This window comes from Lactuca sativa, chromosome 8 (genome assembly GCF_002870075.4).
Source record: "Lactuca sativa cultivar Salinas chromosome 8, Lsat_Salinas_v11, whole genome shotgun sequence".
Taxonomy (NCBI): Eukaryota; Viridiplantae; Streptophyta; class Magnoliopsida; order Asterales; family Asteraceae; genus Lactuca; species Lactuca sativa.
In genome coordinates this window covers 6,767,889-6,788,258 of record NC_056630.2, presented here as the reverse complement: position 1 = coordinate 6,788,258, position 20,370 = coordinate 6,767,889, and the positions used below count along the sequence as shown (strand labels likewise).

The following is a 20,370-nucleotide window of genomic DNA, read 5'->3' as shown; positions in this document are numbered from 1 at the left end:
ATATGTTACATATTAAGTGTTTTATGTTTGAAAATCTACTTAATTCATGTTTTTATGTATTTTTCAAAAACAAAAATCTATAAAGTTCGATTTTTTTAGTTTCTGCCGGTTTTTTCCAAACGGGTTCTATCCTATCTGATTTGTGCACCTGTAGCTAGCATACTCTGCCACTCTAGAGTCCAGACATATAGAAGAAAAATATTGGGCTTAACTTTGGACTTTTAGTAGTGGGCCGTTACCTAATGTTTTTCATAATTACATCATTTCAACGACTCCTCGTACCTTTTGACTCCTAGGCCTAAGGCAGTTCGGTATGTTGTGTTTTTTGGATTTCCATCAATATAAAGCTTTGTGGTGTTTATTTCTATTAGAGTTGCACAACAAAACCAGTTATCAGACTTGATTTAAAATCTGAATACAACAAAAACTTGTTTTTGAGATTGGCCCTAAGAAAGCAGTTCTAACATGATCACATTTTGGACACCGGAAACCTAATTATGACCAAATAATTGAAATCGGTTACAAAGACAACTGGAAAAACCTGTAGAGAACCATTGCAACCTTTCTTTTGGTACCCTTTTCAAATTCAAAAACTCTTAACAAAAGAACATAAACAAGAAACAAAATCCAAACATATTTCATGCTCCCTAAACAAAATCACAGTTTATCAACACTTTAAAATCTCTCATTCAACAGCAGAGAACAAAGATAATATGTCTCTTTACAAAACGAAGATACTTAAACTCAACAGTTGAATAACACAAATGCAACTTATTGCATATAGAGCATCTGCCATTTTTGTCCCTCTGTACAACAACCTCAAATCTCCTTCAACCTCCATGGAAGCCGAACCATAAAAAATTCCCCTTTTGCCCTTCTCGGCCAACGAATCCAGCTCCCTTAAAAAGGTAGTTCCACTTTTGACACCCAAGTCTCCAATCATGTCAAATTTTGATAAAAAAATTCATATTTTCTCCCACTCTATTTGTTATACTTCTGAGTCTTCAACTTCAGAGCTCAAAACAAAACTCGGGAATGCCAAGGTTATGTCCCTACAAATATCAAATCATTATGCAAAAGAAGTGATTATTAAGAAACAGTATGGGCGTTTTCGTCATTTTGTCAACTTACTTCAGGTACGGGAGGGTCATGTTTTTTATAAGAGATGGATTTTTTGCTACAAATTGCTTCCATTCATCTTTATCTATCTTTCCATCCCCTTTAATATCTGCATCACTAAATGTTTTATCCACGATCATTTCAATAACCTCTTCCGAAAGCACCAAATCAGATTCATGTAACAGTGCTATTACCATCTCCTTTAGCTGTTTTTTTTTTTTAAATAAAAAAAAAATGAGATTCATCTTCATCATCAAGAATGTAAATAATACAATAATACGGACCTCTTCTCTTTCAATAAAACCAGTATGTCTGAGATCGTATAGCCTGAAAGCAACTGCAAAAAAGAGTTTAATGTCAGATTACACAAAAATCAAAGACCTAAAAATCCGAGATGATTGAGGAGCTCTGAGCTCACATTCGATTTTGTCTTCTATCGGGGCATTTGGATGGAAAACACCTAGTGATCGAACAAATTCTCCACACTCGATAACTCCATTACGTTTCACATCAAATAGATCAAATATCTAGAAAACAAAATTCAACAATTGTTTAGTAAAAAGAAAAAAACTAATTCAAGAAGATTCACAAATCACATACCCTGTCGGCAAAGAGATTCCGCATGTTTCTGTTCCTGAAGAGTGCCAGCTGGAATTCTTCCTGAAGAAGATGTTAACGCTTCGACTATAAGCAAGAAAACTATAATTAAAATTAATCTCAGAATACCTTGTGAATGAGGCCATCATCAATAATGGAGCTGCTCAGCTTCTTGAAAAGCTCATACAACGCCTCGACTTCACTCACAGTGACTGAAATTTTCAAGGTTCAAGGTTAAACAAGGAAAACCCGAACGTTTTAATTAAACTTGGGAAAAGAAGATAGAAAATTAAAGATGATTTGATTCAAGAACTCACATGGGGTTTCTTTAGCAAGAAGAGCGGGATCTTCATACCCAGGGCTATTATGATGCTTAACGCCAGAGGAACAAATGCAACCCATCAAAATCGATGATAAGTTGTTGATAAGATCATGCTAAAGATATAAGCCCTTTTGATCTATCTGCAAACGTGATTTGCAAGTATAACACGTTAATCCAGGGAAACAAGGATGACGTTTCTACTTTATAACAAAAAATATGTAGACTATATAGATTGGATATAAGCCGATGTCTCGTTTATACACCATAAAAAAAATAATAACATTGTGGTGTAAAGTCAAACCAATTTGATGGCGATGTGAAAGATGTGTTAACCAATTAATAACAAAAGAGAAAGCTACCCACAAAATCTTTGCATGTAGACATTCAGCATATATTGGGCCTAACTTGAAGTTATCATAAAACCCCAACTTGTTTAGGTCATTGGGATTTGGGAACACCATATTTGAATATGTTTTGCATCTTCAAATTCTTGAGGATAATCATCATCAAAAGAGTACAAAAACAAAAGACAACTGGAATCCTTTTCAATGAATATACTATAGTAAGGAAGAAAACAAAAGGAAGGTTGTAGGTTTTTGAAAGCACCATCTAATTTATTTTATGGTAATGTGCATAAGCAAACCTAAACTTATGCATAACAACAAATTAAAATATATTAAAATGAAAAGCATTCGTGAATTGACAAGCAGAAAGCTGGTAGTTAGTCGTAGCCATCGAAATCTATAAAAAAAATTATAATCACAGATACTGATCAGAATTGCAACTCTATTGCAGACTTGCATATCAAGTTGGTAATCAGGACATGAGGAGACGAAACGAAACCCTTATTTTGTAACATTTGTATATTATAAAAAAGATATCGATACAATCAAAATATAAAAAGCAGCAAAATAGTCTGTCTTTGAAAGTGATATTTTTAAAATATTAGCTGTAAAAAGTGGATATTTCTGAGAATACCCTATTCGAATTCAACTCGGTAGCTATCATTAAAATGTAAATCGTGAACAGGAATATTTAAAAATGTGGATTTCCTAGGTTTCTGATTGCGAAGAACACACAGAAAATGGAGTTGTAGAGTGTTGATCTTAACGGATTAAACCCTAACTCATAATCGTCGATGTTTCTGAGAATACACAATTTGAATTCAAGTCGGTACCTAAAAGGAGGAAATGTTTCCACAATTTCTCCAAGATGACACAAGGTGCAAATGCAGAGAAAGATGAGAGAGGACGGCTGGCTGACCTGCAGAGGAGATGAGAAGGATGTTGGTGGAAAACTCGAGATCTTTAATGGAGGTGCCGTGTTACTGTTGGTGATGTGTAGATTCATTAAATTAAAGGAAAAAAGGGTAAAGGCAGCCATACAAATCTTGTTGGATTCATGGAGTCTCGTGTCTTTTTCTGCGCATCACTTTCTGACTGCTGACCGACCTTTCTATGCTTAAATACGGGGAGCGGATAAAAAAACAAAATTAGCCAAAAGTTTTATTTACGTTTTACTTAATAGTCAAAAACGAACGTTCAATCAAGAAAGAAAAATAACTTACAATGAAAACAAGTAACAGAAAATTTGTTATTTAGGTCGTTAAATTTTCAATTGAATTGAATAAGGAAACCAGTTTTTTATATTGGTTTTAAAATACCAACGATTACGATTTTGATCGATTAAAATGAAAACGAAAATCGTCATTGTCCTTGACACATCTAAACTAAAAGTCTCATCTAATTATTTTAACCGATGAAAATCGTAATCGCTGTTATTTTAGAACCAAAATAAAAATTTTGTTTGCTTATTGGATATAAATCAAGTTTAGTGACCTAAAGAAAAAATCTTGGATTATTGTTTGTCATTTTCCCCAAAAAAAAAAAAAAATAACCAATGAAACAGTAGTTAATTAAGGAAAAATATGCTTTCTTCAAGAAACCAACGGTTTCCTTAAAATCGGTTTAAATGAACTACCATTCGGAGGCATTGAGTATTGTTTTGGAGCTCGTCTTCTATTTGAAGCCTCGTTAACCCAAAATATAGACTAAATTACACGAATGGTCCATATGGTTTAGGATAATTTGTGTGTTTGGTCCCTAACTTATTTTTTAACTCGGAAGGTCCCTACTATTTGTTTCTGTTACGTGTTTGGTCCCTGTTTTACTTAAAAAACTATTTTCCCTTAATTTTTTAATTTATTTAAATAAACAAACTCCTAACCGCACCTCCCTCACCTTACCTTATCTATCCATAATTTTTCCCGATTTAAATAATAGTCTTTTTAGGTAAGACAGAGACCAAGCGCATAACAAAAACAAACAGTAGGAACCAAACACGTAACAAAAACAAACTGTAAAAACCTTCTAAGTTAAAAAAATAAGTTAAGGACCATACGTACAATTTACCCCAAACCATAAGGACCATTTGTGTAATTTACTCCAAAATATATAAAGTTGAAAATTTTCATTTAAATCATTTTTCATTTTTTGAACCTAGAGAAACAAGGGCGGACGCAGAAATACATAGTAAGTGTTGTTGAGATTAAAGAAGGTGTTGTCGATGCAGGAAAAATAGGTAAAAAACCAAAAAAAAAAAAAATCGAAAAAAAATTCACTACGTGTAGGAAAAGTAGGTGTTACCGGTGCTACACCGGGACACCAAGCAAAACCGTCCCTATAGAGAAACGCTCTCAATGGCGGCTCCGAACAACAACCAGATATTTCTCGTATTCTTCTTTTTTTTCTTTTTTTATTTGATATGAAATTTATTAGCATTTGGTTCTTTTTTTTTTTTGCAAAAAAATAAAATAAAAAATAGAGTAAATTATCAGAATGGTCCATATGCTTTGGGGTAATCTACGTGTTTGGTCCTTAATTTTTTTTTAACCCGAACGGTCACTAAGATGTAATTTTGTTGCATGTTTAGTCTCTGTTAGACATGAAATATCTGTATTATTCTTCTTTATTTATTTTTTGATTTATTTATTGCTTATTGATTAATTATTTTATATATGTATTTATTATTTATTTAAAACATAAAATGAATTAAAATATACCTAAACCTAACCTAAATCGACATCCATTATATACTTTACCCTCTTGTTTTTCCTCCCCTGCATCCAACCTCACCGTCTTTCTGGTCTATTTCTTCCTTCGACTATCAACATCTTCTCATTCTATTTCTTAAACTCATCCGTAAGTTCAAGATGCATCCAAGGTTTTGATTGGAAGAGGGTATTGATACCCATTTAACATTCTTGTAACCCATGTGGTCTTCAAAAAAGCCTCCAGAAACCACGATCTAAGGTTTTGATTTCACGATGGCTGCTTTAGGTCGTCTAGGAATGGTTCGTTGCACCTGAATGAGAAAGAGGAAGGAAGGTTGGCGGTCTGGTGGTTTAGGGGGGTTGGCATTTTGCCGATGATGGGGGGCTAAATGTTCTTTTGAACCACCAACACCGCCCACTAGCAGTTCTCTAAAACTGGAAGACTTGAACCATAAATCAAAACATAATGGAGCCCTTCAATGCCCTTCAACTTCGATGACAATCACCACATTCTCTCATCTACCTTAAGATCTATCGGGAATGTAATTTTTGAATTGATTCTAGTTTTTCTTTCTAATTTAAAGTTCTCGTTTGAATTCATAGTTTTGATTTTGGGATTTGGTTTCTCATTTGAATGGATTTCTGGTATCGAGCTTCATCTGGATTTCTTTTGTATTTTTTTCCAGTGGGAGGGATTGTGGTAATTTAGTCTAGTATAAAGGTGGCGGTGATTTTCAATGACATAGTGGTGGTAGTTTACTCTCGGAAAGAGAAACCAGATAGATGGGAATGATAATACATTTAAAACTAAATAAATTAATAAACTAACAATAATAAATAATAAAAATAAAAGGAAATACATTTAAAAATAAATAAATTAGAAAAAAAGTTAGTAAAGGTAATACAATCATTTCATGCTTGACATAGACTAAATGTGCAACAAAATTACATTTTACGGACCGTTTGAGTTAAAAAAAATAAAGACCAAACGCGTAGATTACCCCACGCAACGGGGAGCATTTGAGTAAATTACTCTAAAAAAATAGAAAAATACGAAAACCTTAGGTGTGGTATGTCACATATGGTGTACAAGTTGTTAATGCATAAATTATGCATTAGGAGTTTGTACACCGTAAGTAGCATAAAGTACCTATGGTTTATGTATTTTTTTTGTTTCTAACTTGAATAGTGATATAGTTGTATATAAAGGTAGGTTATTTGGGTTGATTTCATAGTTTGATCGAAAAAATAATTGAAAAGCAATAAAGAAACAATAGTTATTCGAAAACAACATTACTTTTTAGAAGGAAACAATAGTTTTTGAGCGTCACCTATGGTTTTGTTCTTCGTGGGAGGAAACTGTATTTTACTAGAGAGCATACCGTAGGTGATTAAATCACATACGATTTCATCTACAAAAATGATTTTTTTTATATTCAACCACCAAACAATTGACCATTGACCATTCACTGAAATAGTAGGCGAATTAGATGGTCTACGATTTCCTTGGTTATTTTTGCCTAATTACAATATTTTGGCTATTAAGTGAAAAGTAATTAAAGCGTTTGACTAGTTTGTCGTTTTCTCTTTTTATAACGGAAACGCCTTAACTTTAGTTTTTCGTCGCTTAGTACATATTTAGAATTTGGCTATCAATTAATTTAATCGGATTTTAGTTTCAAGATTAGTCGATCCCCGCCGCTATTCAGAAAAATAACCATTTTGTCATATTTTTGAATAAAATTCAAAAAAGGTTTATGTCATATTATACCAACTAATTATTTAGTATCTTTTATTTGATCTCTTTAGTCATTTCAATGTCTACCACAGGGAAAATCAACTATTAATGTTTAAATGGTATCATTAAGATACGATATATCAAGTGTTTATCATTTTGGATGTTGATTGACATGATTTGTCTATGTAGAACCTATATAGTGATACACATGTCATGTTAGTCAAATTTTAATGTACGGAAATGATAACTAATGAAATTACCTCGAATTTTGTGAAAGACATCCAAGTGAGATACCAAGTAAAAACCCACCGGGCTCCAAGTATGAACTTTTGGCCAAAGTGTTGAACCTCTAAGCTCGGTCGACCCCACGCTAAGAAGAAAGCCTGATATGTTACCCTATAATCATGGGCGGAGATAGTAAGGGGTTGTCGGATGCTCCCCCTCAATCTCTTTTAAAAGTCCAAACAATCGTATACAGGTGTATGTATAATTTGAAGCCACATAGGTTTTCTGTGATAAAAAGCCCCTACCAATCTTTATTAAAAATTCAATTAATATATAGAAAAGTAATAGGGTTATGATTATGAGTAAACTTGGGCCGACAATTAAAGGGATAATGACTTGAAAGGGTAACGAACTTTCGACTTTGTTCACATTTAGTCACTAAACTTTTTTTCGTTATATATTTGCCATTGAACTATTGAAACTGTTCACATTTTACCCTTATGACCGGCTATTACCGGTCATAAAGGTAAAATGTTAACAGTTTCAATAGTTTAGTGGCAAATAAATAACGAAAAAAAGTTTAGTGACTAAATGTGAACAAAATCGAAAGTTCGTTTCCCTCTAAAAAGTTCAATGGCTAAATGTGAACAAACTTCCTATTGTATTATGTTTTAGCAAATTATTTATTTTTGTTTAATTGTAGCAACATTTGTTGATGAAGAAATCTATGAAATAAAAAAACTAAATGTAACATCCGGATTTCCAGGTATCATAATTTAAGTATTTTTCTTTTGAGTTAAGAAGAGAGACTCGACGAGTTGACGCCTCAACTCGTCGAGTAAGGTCGCGACTGATGACTCGGATTAATGAATGGACTCGTCGACTCGGTGAGGCAACTCGACGAGTCCGCGCTGTTGGCAGAAACCCTAAATCTTTGGGCCCGAGCCATATTTAAAGGCATTTATGGCCTTCAATTGCGACTACCTTTCCCATAAGTGAGAACCCTATCGAGCTTGAGTGTGTAGAGTGAGAGGAAGAGCTATCTTGAGCTTTTTGGTGTGATTTTGCAAGAAAGGAGAAGAGTTCCAACAAGAGGGACCAAGGAAGGTTATTGTTCTGAGTTATTCAAGCAAGGAGCTTCATTCTGAGGTACAAAAATAAACCCCATTCCTTCCCTATTATGTAGATTCCATTTTGGGGTTAGGGCTTGAATCACTTCATCTTTGGGGTTTTGAATGCCTCAAACCCCTCTTGCAAGTTTGTGTTATAGATATGGACCCTTCTAGGTCCAGAGAGACGAGAATATGAAGCTTTAGTAGAGTAAACCTTGGGGTTTGAAGTTAGGAATCTGGACCCTTCTAGGTCCAGAGAGCCAAGAATATGAAGCTTTAGTAGAGTAAACCTTCGGGTTTGAAGTTAGGAAGCATTTATGGGATTTTTATGGTATATATAGTTACTTTCATCTTACACATAGATATGAAGTATTTTATATAAATTACGTGCTATGTGTGCATATTATTTAAATACTTGTTGTCTATGCTGGATGAACGATTTTATACATGTTTTAAAAGATTTAAACGGTATATTTATTTTATATCTACAAATATGTTACGGATGAAATATGGGTAGATAAAATAGTTTGTATGTGATGAAATAAAATGATGAGAGATAGGTGATGATAGAAAGGTAAATAGATAATGATGAATAGGTGATGTAGGATGAAAGGAGATACCATAACCTTAACCGGTAATGTGGCGATGTAGTCATCTACCAGAGTATAGATGGCGACCACGGATTATTCTAGACAACCCAGTAGAAACACCAGCAGGCCCATCACATGTAGGTGATGAATTACGAATTCAGGCGATGTTGTAACTACGTATTCATGCGATGATACTCTAACCCCTTACTATGAATTACGAGTTCAGACGATGTTGTAACTACGTATTCATGGGATGTCACAAATTTCGCATGCCAAACCAATGGTCATAATTCACATCAGTGAGAATGGTTCATTTTTTTTGTAAAACCAAAATCAGATTGGAAATTTTGATTTTTTATTTTGGAAAATGTCAACCCATTGGTTTTTTATTTCGGTTACGGTTTTTTGTTTTTTTGTTTTTAAATATATTTTCAGGGTTTTTTTTTTTTTTAAGTTCATAGATTTCTTCATCAACACATGTTGATACAATTCAACAAAAATAAATAATTTGCTAAAACATAATACAAGTGGAAGTTTTTTCACATTTAGTCATTGAACTTTTTAGAGGGAAACGAACTTTCGATTTTGTTCATATTTAGTCACTAAACTTTTTTTTCGTTATCTATTTGCCACTAAACTATTGAAATTGTTCACAATTTACCTTTATGACCGGTAACAACCGGTCATAAGGGTAAAATGTGAACAGTTTCAATAGTTCAATGGCAAATAGATAATGAAAAAAAGTTTAGTGACTAAATGTGAAAAAAGTCGAAAGTTCGTTACCCTTTCAAGTCATTATCCCACAATTAAAATCCCATAGACTTCAATACTTCACCCATATTTTAGTTATCGATTTACCTCCATTTACTTTAATTCGTTTAATATAATTAGTTTCATTATGGGTTCTTTTAACTGCCGATTAACCAATATAGTATATAACTCTTATATATATATATATATATATATATATATATATATATATATATATATATATATATATATATATATATATAAATAAGATTTTGTTTACACTAGCGTCCAAGACCTTTTTCGGACACAATAAAAGCCCCCGTTATCCTTAAATCCTAGCTCCATCCCTGCTTTTAACCTGACATCAAACTTTATTAGCCGGAGTCAAGCAAAAGCTAATAATCTAGTTAATTGACATGATCGATCCATTGTTTAGTCTAATCATTCGTACTTGACCTATAACTAGGAAACGGACGCCAAACCGTTACCTCATAAACAACACATGTATAAAAGGAAGAGCCTGATGGACAAGCTACACACACTAAGATTTCATTTATATATGCTTTATTCTTACTCTTTCTACAGGATAAATATTAACTTGATTGTCGGAAAAATCTCGGGGAAACCCAAGATTCAACTAACAATCTTTTATTGCAGCCAGGTATAAAGGTTAAACTAGCCTACTTGTTCATATCTACAAGACGAAAAGATACTTGGGTGCAACATTTGGCATCATCCGTAGGATCTATTACGACTAGCCATGAATGAATCTATAGTGACTCCAGTCGAACATAGTCCCATTCGATAGATGCAAACCATGGAAATTGGAAGTATAAAACCAGTCACAAATTCTAGTACAGGTGAAACTAGTTACATGGAGAAAGAAAAGTAAGAATTCGAGTAGTTCCAAAAGTATCTACACAGGAAGGAAGAAAAGAAAGTGATGAAAGAAGCGATGAAGTAACTTGTGTCTATGCATACGACGGACACAAATACCTCCCAAGAAAACATAGTTGAAAAAGAGCCCGTCGTGCAATGTGAGCTAGCAGAGAAGCTGTTGGAAGAAGGAAACTACATTTGGATTGTTAGTCGTACTAAACCTAGGTAATAAGGAGAAACAACCTTGATAATAGGATTGATGGGGAGGGATGAAAATACAAAGACTTCATGAGTGTCAAACCACCAAGTCTTTCTGGAAGCCCAACACCAATATACATTTTGGACTTGATCTCTAAGATGGAACTGATGTTTAAGAGTTATGACTACAGCGATCGACAGAAGCCACAAAATGGTGGGAGTCCCACGACGTGGCCAAGACTAGAGTTTTCGTGGGCTTTAAGCTAGCGCCACAACATGGACGTTGTTTTATGACAAACCCTAATCTGAGGTTTGATCCCTATTTAAGGGAATGTGATTGATACAGTTGCCCACCCTCAACCTCATTAACTCTCCCTCAGCCTCCAAAAGGAAACCCTATCCTCCATTGCTAACCTTTGAGTTCTTGCATATTTTGGTGGTATTTTTAAGAAGAAGAAGAAGGCATCTTTGAGCTTGGTTCCAACAAGAGAATATTCTCACCAACCTTGAGCATATTTCTAGACCATTTTAAGTCCCCAAAATCCAACATTTATGTTAGTTATCTTTAGATCTAGACCTTTTGTCGCTAAATTTTCTTGGTGTGACAATTTGTATGGTTGAATCTCATAAAGTTGGAAAATTTATGGATCTATGTGATCATTCTAGAGTTATATGTTCCAGATCTAAGGATCTATGTAGTTTTTGGTTCCATTCTCAAGTTTAAGCCTTTATTATCATGTTTTTGACCTAAAATGGAAGGGACACGCATTGAACATGCATGTCCATAAAGCTATCATTTTTAGAGCTTATTTGGATTATGCACGTCTGGACCGCCTCATAGGGCCTACATCCTATCCAGACCGCTCGCTGGGCCTTCGGCCTAACTGAACCCTTTGCAGGACCTTCAGTATATCCGGACTGCCCTGGGTATGTTGGCCTTCAGCACAAAGAAAGACTGCCTCAACCCAAACCCCAATCAACAAACATGTGCACATATCAAACATATCATATATATTATACGCTAGCATACATAATAGTCAAACCGATCTAACCGATCACTAATCATAGCAACATCCTATTACCAGGATACAAACCTAACACGTCACTAATATAGCATATCACCATCCTAACTACCAGGATTTAAATCAATAAGCATATCATGAAATAAACCCATATACAATCCGAAGGGCCGGAATTGGTGCCTTAGAACCTGTTGATATAGTAAGAATAACTCACCTCACAACAGACGCGCTGAGGAAATAAGCTCAACTCTCGGATCACCATCACAAACTCCACCACCTATGTTCACCATAGAATGATATCCATAAATTTCCAATTCTCCCAAAGTGCCCCAGAAGTCAACTGGTCAACCCTAGGTCAACGTCAAAGTCAACGGTTAAGTTCAACAGTCCATGTTGACATGACTCGTCGAGTGTAGTTCACCGACTCGTTGAGTCCTTCCAGAACTCGAGTAGTCGCGAAATCCCCCATTGACTTGTCGAGTTTCCCTGCAACTCGCCGGGTTCGATGTCTAAAAGTCAGGGAAACCCTAGCTGACTCGCCGAGTCCATGCAAAAGTCCTTGCATGACAATCTTCATCGGACTCGCCGAGTTGACCATGCAACTCGCCGAGCCCCTTTAGACCTTTCTGTTGGGTTTTGAGCATTCTAACACTTCCTAAGTGTACATGCAACCCTAAATACCTTGGATCTATGTTTTCTCTATTATACATGCAAATAAGAACTTCCAAGGTATTATCCTAATCTAGCATATAAAACAATGGATATAGTAGGATAGAATACATACCTTTTTGGTGTAGTAAGTCTTCATGAAGCTTGAGTGCTTAGTGCCCCAAGTATGACACCTCAAATGGAATCACAATCATCAAAACACTTGGAATGACTTGAGAGAATTCTACACTCATCAAAATCGGCTAGCCCTTTCTTCACTATCTCTAGTGGCCGATTTTTCCTCAATAATAAGATGCTTATATAGTTACACAATTAGGGTAAACTCTTAATTGTCATGGCTTTCCATTTCCTTGGATCCATGGGTACAAATACACCATGGAGCATCCATGGACCATCCTATGGGTTTTAGCCCAACTTGATTATCCATGGAGCATTAGCCCACTATACAAGTATGGATGATTTACACAATCAACCCATATATTTAATTAGTCTTCTTTTGATCACTTAATTAATCCTAGATTAATTCTTGATCAATACTAATTAAATAATCTTATTATTCTTATTATTAATATACTAGAACTTATAATATATTAATAACCATAAGTGTCTTATTTCTCTCATTCAAGTGCATGATGGTATGCAACCCAAATGGACCATGCCGGGTCGGGTCAAGTCTTACCAAATATAGTTATGGACTTAGACATTAATCCAACAGTCTCCCACTTGGATAAGTCTAAAACTATTATTGCGTATGACTTCAGGAACCAACCGGCAATCGTAGCTCTCAAAAGCTTCTGTCGAACTCTGACCTTGTAGATGAACTCTGACCTTTGTCAGTGACTTGTCCATTAGATAAGGGATCATATATTCCTCCATTCTAGATATCATATGGACTGAGACATGGATTATAATCATTCTCTCTGTCCATTTGTTGTTTCCCGATTTCCGATTTATGACAACTGACTAATTGAACAAATCAAATCAGTCCTGGCCCGGCCGAGCACTTCCATTTGTCATCATCAAATCATCGAGGGGCCCACGGATATCGCTTTTATCCCGAAGGTAAAAGGAACGGATAAACTTCGACTCATATGGCTTGTTCTACTACTTGTTGAATCATACACAAAGGCACGTTTTATAGCACAGAGTTACCAAATGCGGTTTCGTGCAATCAATGTACTATCAACTCATAGTAACAACTCATATCTCTAGGTTTGAAGAATATAAGATATTATCGTCTCATGATCACTCGTGATAAAATCCATGAAGTGATTCCAATGAGCGCGGGTTGAATCCAATACTCAGAACTTATGAGCACTCATGATTGTTGTAGCCTTGTCCAACACCTTAGACCTCTACAACCCATCATGACAGTCTTAATTCATATCTACTTCCAAAATATGACCGACTGTGGATGGTTTGAATAACTTAGTCATTCCGGAAGAATAACCCAGTTTATTCGGGAAGTCAAAACATGCAAAGTGAAACACAATAATAATTGAATCCAATATGGTATCAACCCTTTGAACATAAATAAAACACCTTTTATTTATCACCATATGATTACACATTATTCATTGTACACTGTTTCAGCTATCAACTTTATTCTTGAATTTAAAACAATAGTTGTCCCATGCTCCAAGCATGTACACTATGTTTTCTTAAACACTAGTCATGCCACACACCAAGTATGCATACTATGTTTGTCTATGATCTTTACTTTGTGAACTAGATCAATTGAACATAACTTCAATGATTCTCTTTTCACACTCCCAAATCCTTACTGCAAATGCGAGAATTCCAAATTCATGCCATTTACAGAAATCTGTTAGATTCTAAACTTATATGCATTGATCCTCTTGTAACGATTATGCACAAAGTCAGAAAGACTTGACAACAATCATTACAGAGTATTCCAAAGGAGATCAGCTCCTTGGAAACATCCTTCTTGCATTAAGTTTCCTAATCTTAAACAGATTGAAAATTCTAACTTTGAAACATTTCCAGATTCCATTTTGACTATCACTTCTGAACAAGAGTTGCCTCCTTACAGACTATGTCAATATGGTCCTTCCAGAATTATCACTATACTTCCAATTGTCCTTGAGCAACCAATCTTTGGTAAACCTTAGATTGTCCTCGACAATTGTTTAATCCTTTTAGTCATATCCAGTTCTAAACCTTTTCCCTTCTTAATGCCCCAGGCATTTGGAAAATTTTAGAACGGATGATTATAGCACATGTAATCAATCCTATATCTGAAGCATATGGGACACGATTCATGATGTCTCACATAAAGACTAAACCAGTCTTTTGCTATAACATTTCCATTTCAATTTGCCAAGTTCTCATAATTCAGATTATGAAAAGGGATGCCGTAATCATAATCGAATTTTAGAACGCAAATAATGGACCCGTATACAGAATTTCCTTATGTTGAGCCATTCCAACATGAAATTCATATATATCCTTGACTAAATGATTAAAACCTCACAATCTAAGCTTATAGATTTGAGATGAAGTATAATTTCCTCTCCCTTAATTATAGCAAAACAACTTTTTCCCAATTGAGACTTTTGTTTTCTATAATTAACATTGCTAACTTGCAATACTTATCATAATTATCATTGCTCCCACTAAGATGATGATTATTAGCATAACACTTATGCTCCCACTAGCTTTGACATGTTCTCAGAAATCAGCTGGACTTCTAGAAATCAATACTTCATTGACTTTCTTACCAAAGTTCAGATTTCTGATACTAGATTGTTTTGATAAGTCTTTATCAAAATCATACACCTTCCCTTAGATAGCACACTTGTGTATCTAAACAATTATGAAGAGGGATGCCGTAATCATAATGTTTAGACCTTTTTTGCCACTTCTCACAAGTCCAGGTTAGTGTGCCGGTTAACCACACGCGCTCCACTAACGACTTTGAGAATGCAAATATCACAATTGCTATCTAGCTAAAATCTACTTAGTGAAAGTGTTTCCTCACCATCATTTTCATGAATCGGAGAGAAACCTTATGACACTTAGATTTACTGGTGTATGTGTTCTTATCCATGTGAATTGTCAAAATCATAGACACAAGACAAGGATAATGACAAATCCAAACTCATATGGACTGAACTCAATCTTAATTTCTTGCTACCTGGCAGCTCAAGGGCCTGCCATTGCTTCCAAGTTGTTATGCAACTAATTGAGAACTCTAAGAACTCATATGCAAAGCCAACTTTAACTGGAATGGGCACAGAATAAGTCAACACGATAGGTTATAAACCTCAAGTCGTGTGCTAGTGAAGAACTTCAGGTTTTATTCTTGATTAGTTCTTGAGACTTTCAAGACCTTTAAGACTCCCACTGTCCTCTTGACCTATAAGACTCCCTTGTCAAATATCCAAGAGATAGTGCGGATTCTAATCAAGACAAACACTTCACACAATTGGCCTAAGTTGGTCTTTGTTTTATCCAAAACATCACAACTTACCAATTTCAAATGTACAAGAGTAGAAAACTTTTACTCTTACATTTGACAAGTGTTTTAAACCTTCTTTAAGACATGTCACTCAAATGACAATCTTGGAGTATGACTCTAAGACTTGTATTGGAACGAAGTATGACTCATCTTCTTGATTTAACCATTTCAACAATTCAAGTTCCTCTTCTTAGTCATAAGAATGCACTAAGATTTCCTTAGAGAACTAATTTTGATATGGTTTCTTAATCATTAAGATGATCTCAAAACTGATACTAAAGTACTCTCCCATCTTTTCAGATATGAGAAACTTTTATCCTTCTGCCTAATTTGATTCTTCTTAACGATCTTTAGTGGTGGACTTAATCAGTGCACAAGAATGTGTACTCGATCCCTAAGTCCTTTACTTGACTCACACATCCATGTGAACAAGTAATTAGTCTTAATTTTCCAAAACTTGAAAGTTCTCATTCATCATGCTATACAACTTGCATGATTCCAAGTTCCGGTCCAATTGAACCTTGGATGATGAGAATCTTTCCTTATTTGGTAAATTTAGACATTACCACAAATGAAAGAATCAATTTCATATTTCCACTCTTGCTCTTAACGGAATTATATAAGCAACAATTTTTCCTCAAATGCCATTGTAAGGATATTTTTAAAATAAATAAAATCAAAAAATTTTCTTTTATTTTAAAACTTTGCGGAAAAACTATCCTTACAATCCATATGAAAACTTGTTGTTATCTATTCCTAAGCAATATCTCATAACTCCTAAGAAGTAGCTCAAGAATCCGATTTTTCAAACTATGCGATAGAAATCCATCTATGCGATCAGATTCAGCATATTCTTCCTTTAAGTTTCTTCACATTCCTTTGATTCTTAAACCATCACCATGCGACCTGGTCACATCATGTATCAAGAATCTCAGAATAGAAACATAACAGAGTTAGATAGTGGATTTTACCTGAAGTAGAGTCAAACTTATTGACTTTAACATCCTTAGGTAAATTTGGCAGCTTCGCAAATATCCAATGTCATCATTGTCAATGTCCATAAAGTTTTAGGAAGTTGATCTTAGCAAATAGATAAGATCATTAAGGGTCTTGTCATAGTCTGTTTCATAGGTGTCCCAAAGGAACTCACTATGTGACTTAGAAAGTGATTGAACCACCAACTTTCTCAAGACTTTGACACCCAACTCTCCCGGCTTGTCAATATGTGACTACATCTCCAAGATGTGACCACACCTAGACCTTGCCTTGCCTAATAGGGCCTGAGTGACCTTAAACTTTTCAAGAACTTGTGGGTTAGGGAGAATAATTTGAAGAGGTGAAGAAGTATGATATCCATGGGACATCATCTTCATTAGGAAACCTTGTTTCAAGAGATTTGGGAAGATCATAGGTGTCTAAACCAGACATCTTTTGGGAGATATTCAAGATAGTTGATTTAAAGTCCTTAATATGACACCCAATATGAAATATTAAGGCTAGGACCCAACAAACTATTTTATAACTTAGAAGAGGTATGCCGTAATCCAAGCTATAGAATATTTGAAGGTAGGTGAATGACGATTCACCAATTTCCACCAAGATAAACGAAATGTATAATTAGGTTTTAATTGGTTTTGAAACTCCTAGATCTTTGAGATTCATTGAACTTTTCAAAGGCATGTTTCAATCTCGAGTGTGCCCTTCAGGTTTTGTGACTGGGATGCCGAGGATCACAAAACAAGGTGTGAAGTAACCATGCAAATCACTTGGTACCCTTAATAAATTACCCCTCAATCGATGTGCCGGTTAACCACACACGCTCCATCGATACTATGATAAATATTAAGTCACCCTTTACCTACCTTGTTAAGTCCAAGTTAGTGTGCCGGTTAACCACACACGCTCCACTAACGACTTAGACAAAGTGTAAAGTGTAATTTCATGGATTAGCACCTTATTCACATTTTTCCTAAGTAACTAAGATTGGGTATTATTAAAAGTTTAGTTACTTAGTATTTTCATTAATACTTTTAATGAAGGGAGAATTATAGTCCTGTCAAACCCGTTCGGCTAACGACCCTCCACCGGTCAAGCAAGCGGTGGGTGAGAGTGGACACCCATTAAGTTGCCATTTTATAGGCAACAACCTTATACCCACCTTATAGACCGGCTTCGTGAATGAGGCGTACTAGCGGTAAGACTGACTTTACTCTTATACATATATATATATTATTAACTTATAATATTATAAAGTATAAGGGTTGAATTTTAACTTTTAAAATTCTAAGGGCTAACTTGGAATTAAAGTATTCATTAGAGAAAACTTTACAAATTCCAAAACTTGAGGGCAAGTTTTGAAACTATTCAAAACTAATTAATTCCATAACTTATGTGTTTAAAGTAGTTTTAATCCAAAAACTCTTCAAGTTCCATAACTTGAGGACAAGTTATGGAAGACTTTAAACTAATAAAAGAATTAACTTTTCTTTATTTTATAACTTATGGAATTAATTAAGGTTACACCTTTTTTTATTTTATTTTTATTTTATTAAATGAAGAGACTCTTGGTCCTCCATAACTTGAGGACAAGTTATGGAGTCATAAAACCATTTAATTAGAACTAGACTCTTCATTTTGTAACCTTTGCCAATTTTTATGAGTTTTATGATTCTTAAATGTGACTTTTCATATAACTTGAGGACAAGTTACAAAAACACATTTTAGAATCAATTCTTAGATTAATTTGGATTAAAACCAACTATCACATAATTTTCATCATTAATCCAAATTCACTCATAAAACAATATAACACAAAAAACTTTTGGTGATCCATAACTTATTCTTAAGTTATGTAATCCTTTAAAACATTAACACCAAATTTTGTAACTCCAACAAAACTTTGAATCAATTTTTTTTTTTAAAACCTTTTCAAATCCATAACTTATGGAGGTTTCAAAAAAAAATAAAACTTTTTAGATCAAACTTTTAAAACTAATAAAATAATCATATTATTTTATCTTTTATTAAATTTGACCTAATTCAACTCATAAAGCAAATTATTCAAATTTTACAAATAATTAGTTTTTCACAAGAACAAGTAATTATTTTAAAATTTGACAAACTTCATGTTTTTTTTTTCCAACTTTGAAAATAAAATATTTGCATCAATATAACAGAAAACAACCCGTGGCTCTGATACCACTGTTGGGTTTTGAGCATTCTAACACTTCCTAAGTGTACATGCAACCCTAAATACCTTGGATCTATGTTTTCTCTATTATACATGCAAATAAGAACTTCCAAGGTATTATCCTAATCTAGCATATAAAACAATGGATATAGTAGGATAGAATACATACCTTTTTGGTGTAGTAAGTCTTCATGAAGCTTGAGTGCTTAGTGCCCCAAGTATGACACCTCAAATGGAATCACAATCATCAAAACACTTGGAATGACTTGAGAGAATTCTACACTCATCAAAATCGGCTAGCCCTTTCTTCACTATCTCTAGTGGCCGATTTTTCCTCAATAATAAGATGCTTATATAGTTACACAATTAGGGTAAACTCTTAATTGTCATGGCTTTCCATTTCCTTGGATCCATGGGTACAAATACACCATGGAGCATCCATGGACCATCCTATGGGTTTTAGCCCAACTTGATTATCCATGGAGCATTAGCCCACTATACAAGTATGGATGATTTACACAATCAACCCATATATTTAATTAGTCTTCTTTTGATCACTTAATTAATCCTAGATTAATTCTTGATCAATACTAATTAAATAATCTTATTATTCTTATTATTAATATACTAGAACTTATAATATATTAATAACCATAAGTGTCTTATTTCTCTCATTCAAGTGCATGATGGTATGCAACCCAAATGGACCATGCCGGGTCGGGTCAAGTCTTACCAAATATAGTTATGGACTTAGACATTAATCCAACACTTTCTTCATTCAGATGTTTTGTGAGCCATTCCAAGGCTCCATATTGCAGATCAAGCTTCCCCGGTCATGTTTATCACGTAAAGCTGCAAACTTTACATGCATGCAAGGCTCTAAAGACTTATAATATCAATTCCAAGCTTGAAATGGGGTTGAACTCATAAGGAAGGGCTCATACTTGCTAAAGTTGGAGATTTTATGGACTTAAAGACCAAGGTGAGCTAAGATCTGGAGTTACAACTTCAGATCCTAGCTCATACTCAAGAAAGGTTACATAATATGCTAGAAAAAGCCCTAATCCGCAACAAAATGAGATCTCGAAGGAAAGAAGGTCAAGGTAACGACTTAATACCTTCAAATGATGCTAAGCTGAGGTAGATTTCAGATCCACACACGTTCCTTGCTTCTAGCTACTTGATCTTCAAGCTCCTCTTACTAAGATCCACCTCCCAAAGCCTAAATCACACAAAATTAGAGCACACACACGGATTAGGGTTTTCTGAACTCTCAAGAGGCTGTAAGGGAGGCTAAAGGGGCCAATGATCCTTTAAATAGGGTGCAAAACCCCAGAAATTAGGGTTTCATCTTCCAGCTCCTACTTGTCAAGTCCTTTCTTGGACTCGGCGAGTAGGTCACTTAAACACGTGGCCCAATCCGCTT

General features: G+C 34.6%; 1 protein-coding gene across 3 annotated transcripts; it reads right to left on the bottom strand.

Moving 5' to 3' along the window:
• Positions 1–663: 663 nt before the first annotated feature.
• On the bottom strand, positions 664–3,461 carry LOC111876239 (calcineurin B-like protein 4). 3 transcript variants are annotated; one of them, XM_023872793.3, is made up of 8 exons: positions 3,302–3,460; positions 2,034–2,178; positions 1,846–1,928; positions 1,720–1,779; positions 1,538–1,646; positions 1,404–1,456; positions 1,132–1,325; positions 664–1,052 (listed from the first exon to the last, which is right to left on the bottom strand). In XM_023872793.3, the coding sequence occupies exons 2-8, from the start codon at positions 2,116–2,118 to the stop codon at positions 989–991; spliced, it is 648 nt and encodes a 215-aa protein (XP_023728561.1). In that variant the 5' UTR covers positions 2,119–2,178; positions 3,302–3,460; the 3' UTR covers positions 664–988. The 3 variants fall into 3 exon arrangements, with proteins under 3 accessions (XP_023728561.1, XP_023728553.1, XP_023728546.1); XM_023872785.3 differs by having other exon boundaries at positions 3,216–3,453; XM_023872778.2 differs by having other exon boundaries at positions 1,132–1,456; positions 3,216–3,461.
• Between the last annotated feature and the right edge of the window lie 16,909 nt (positions 3,462–20,370).

What these genes read in the sequence shown, in the direction of transcription:
- LOC111876239 (XM_023872778.2), bottom strand. Translation starts at nt 2,118, where the DNA reads ATGGGTTGCATTTGTTCCTCTGGCGTTAAGCATCATAATAGCCCTGGG. An exon ending in TCTTGCTAAAGAAACCCCAT is followed by an intron (nt 1,929 to 2,033) that starts GTGAGTTCTTGA and finishes TGAAAATTTCAG; the next exon opens with TCACTGTGAGTGAAGTCGAG. An exon ending in GATAGAAGACAAAATCGAAT is followed by an intron (nt 1,457 to 1,537) that starts GTGAGCTCAGAG and finishes TCTTTTTTGCAG; the next exon opens with TTGCTTTCAGGCTATACGAT.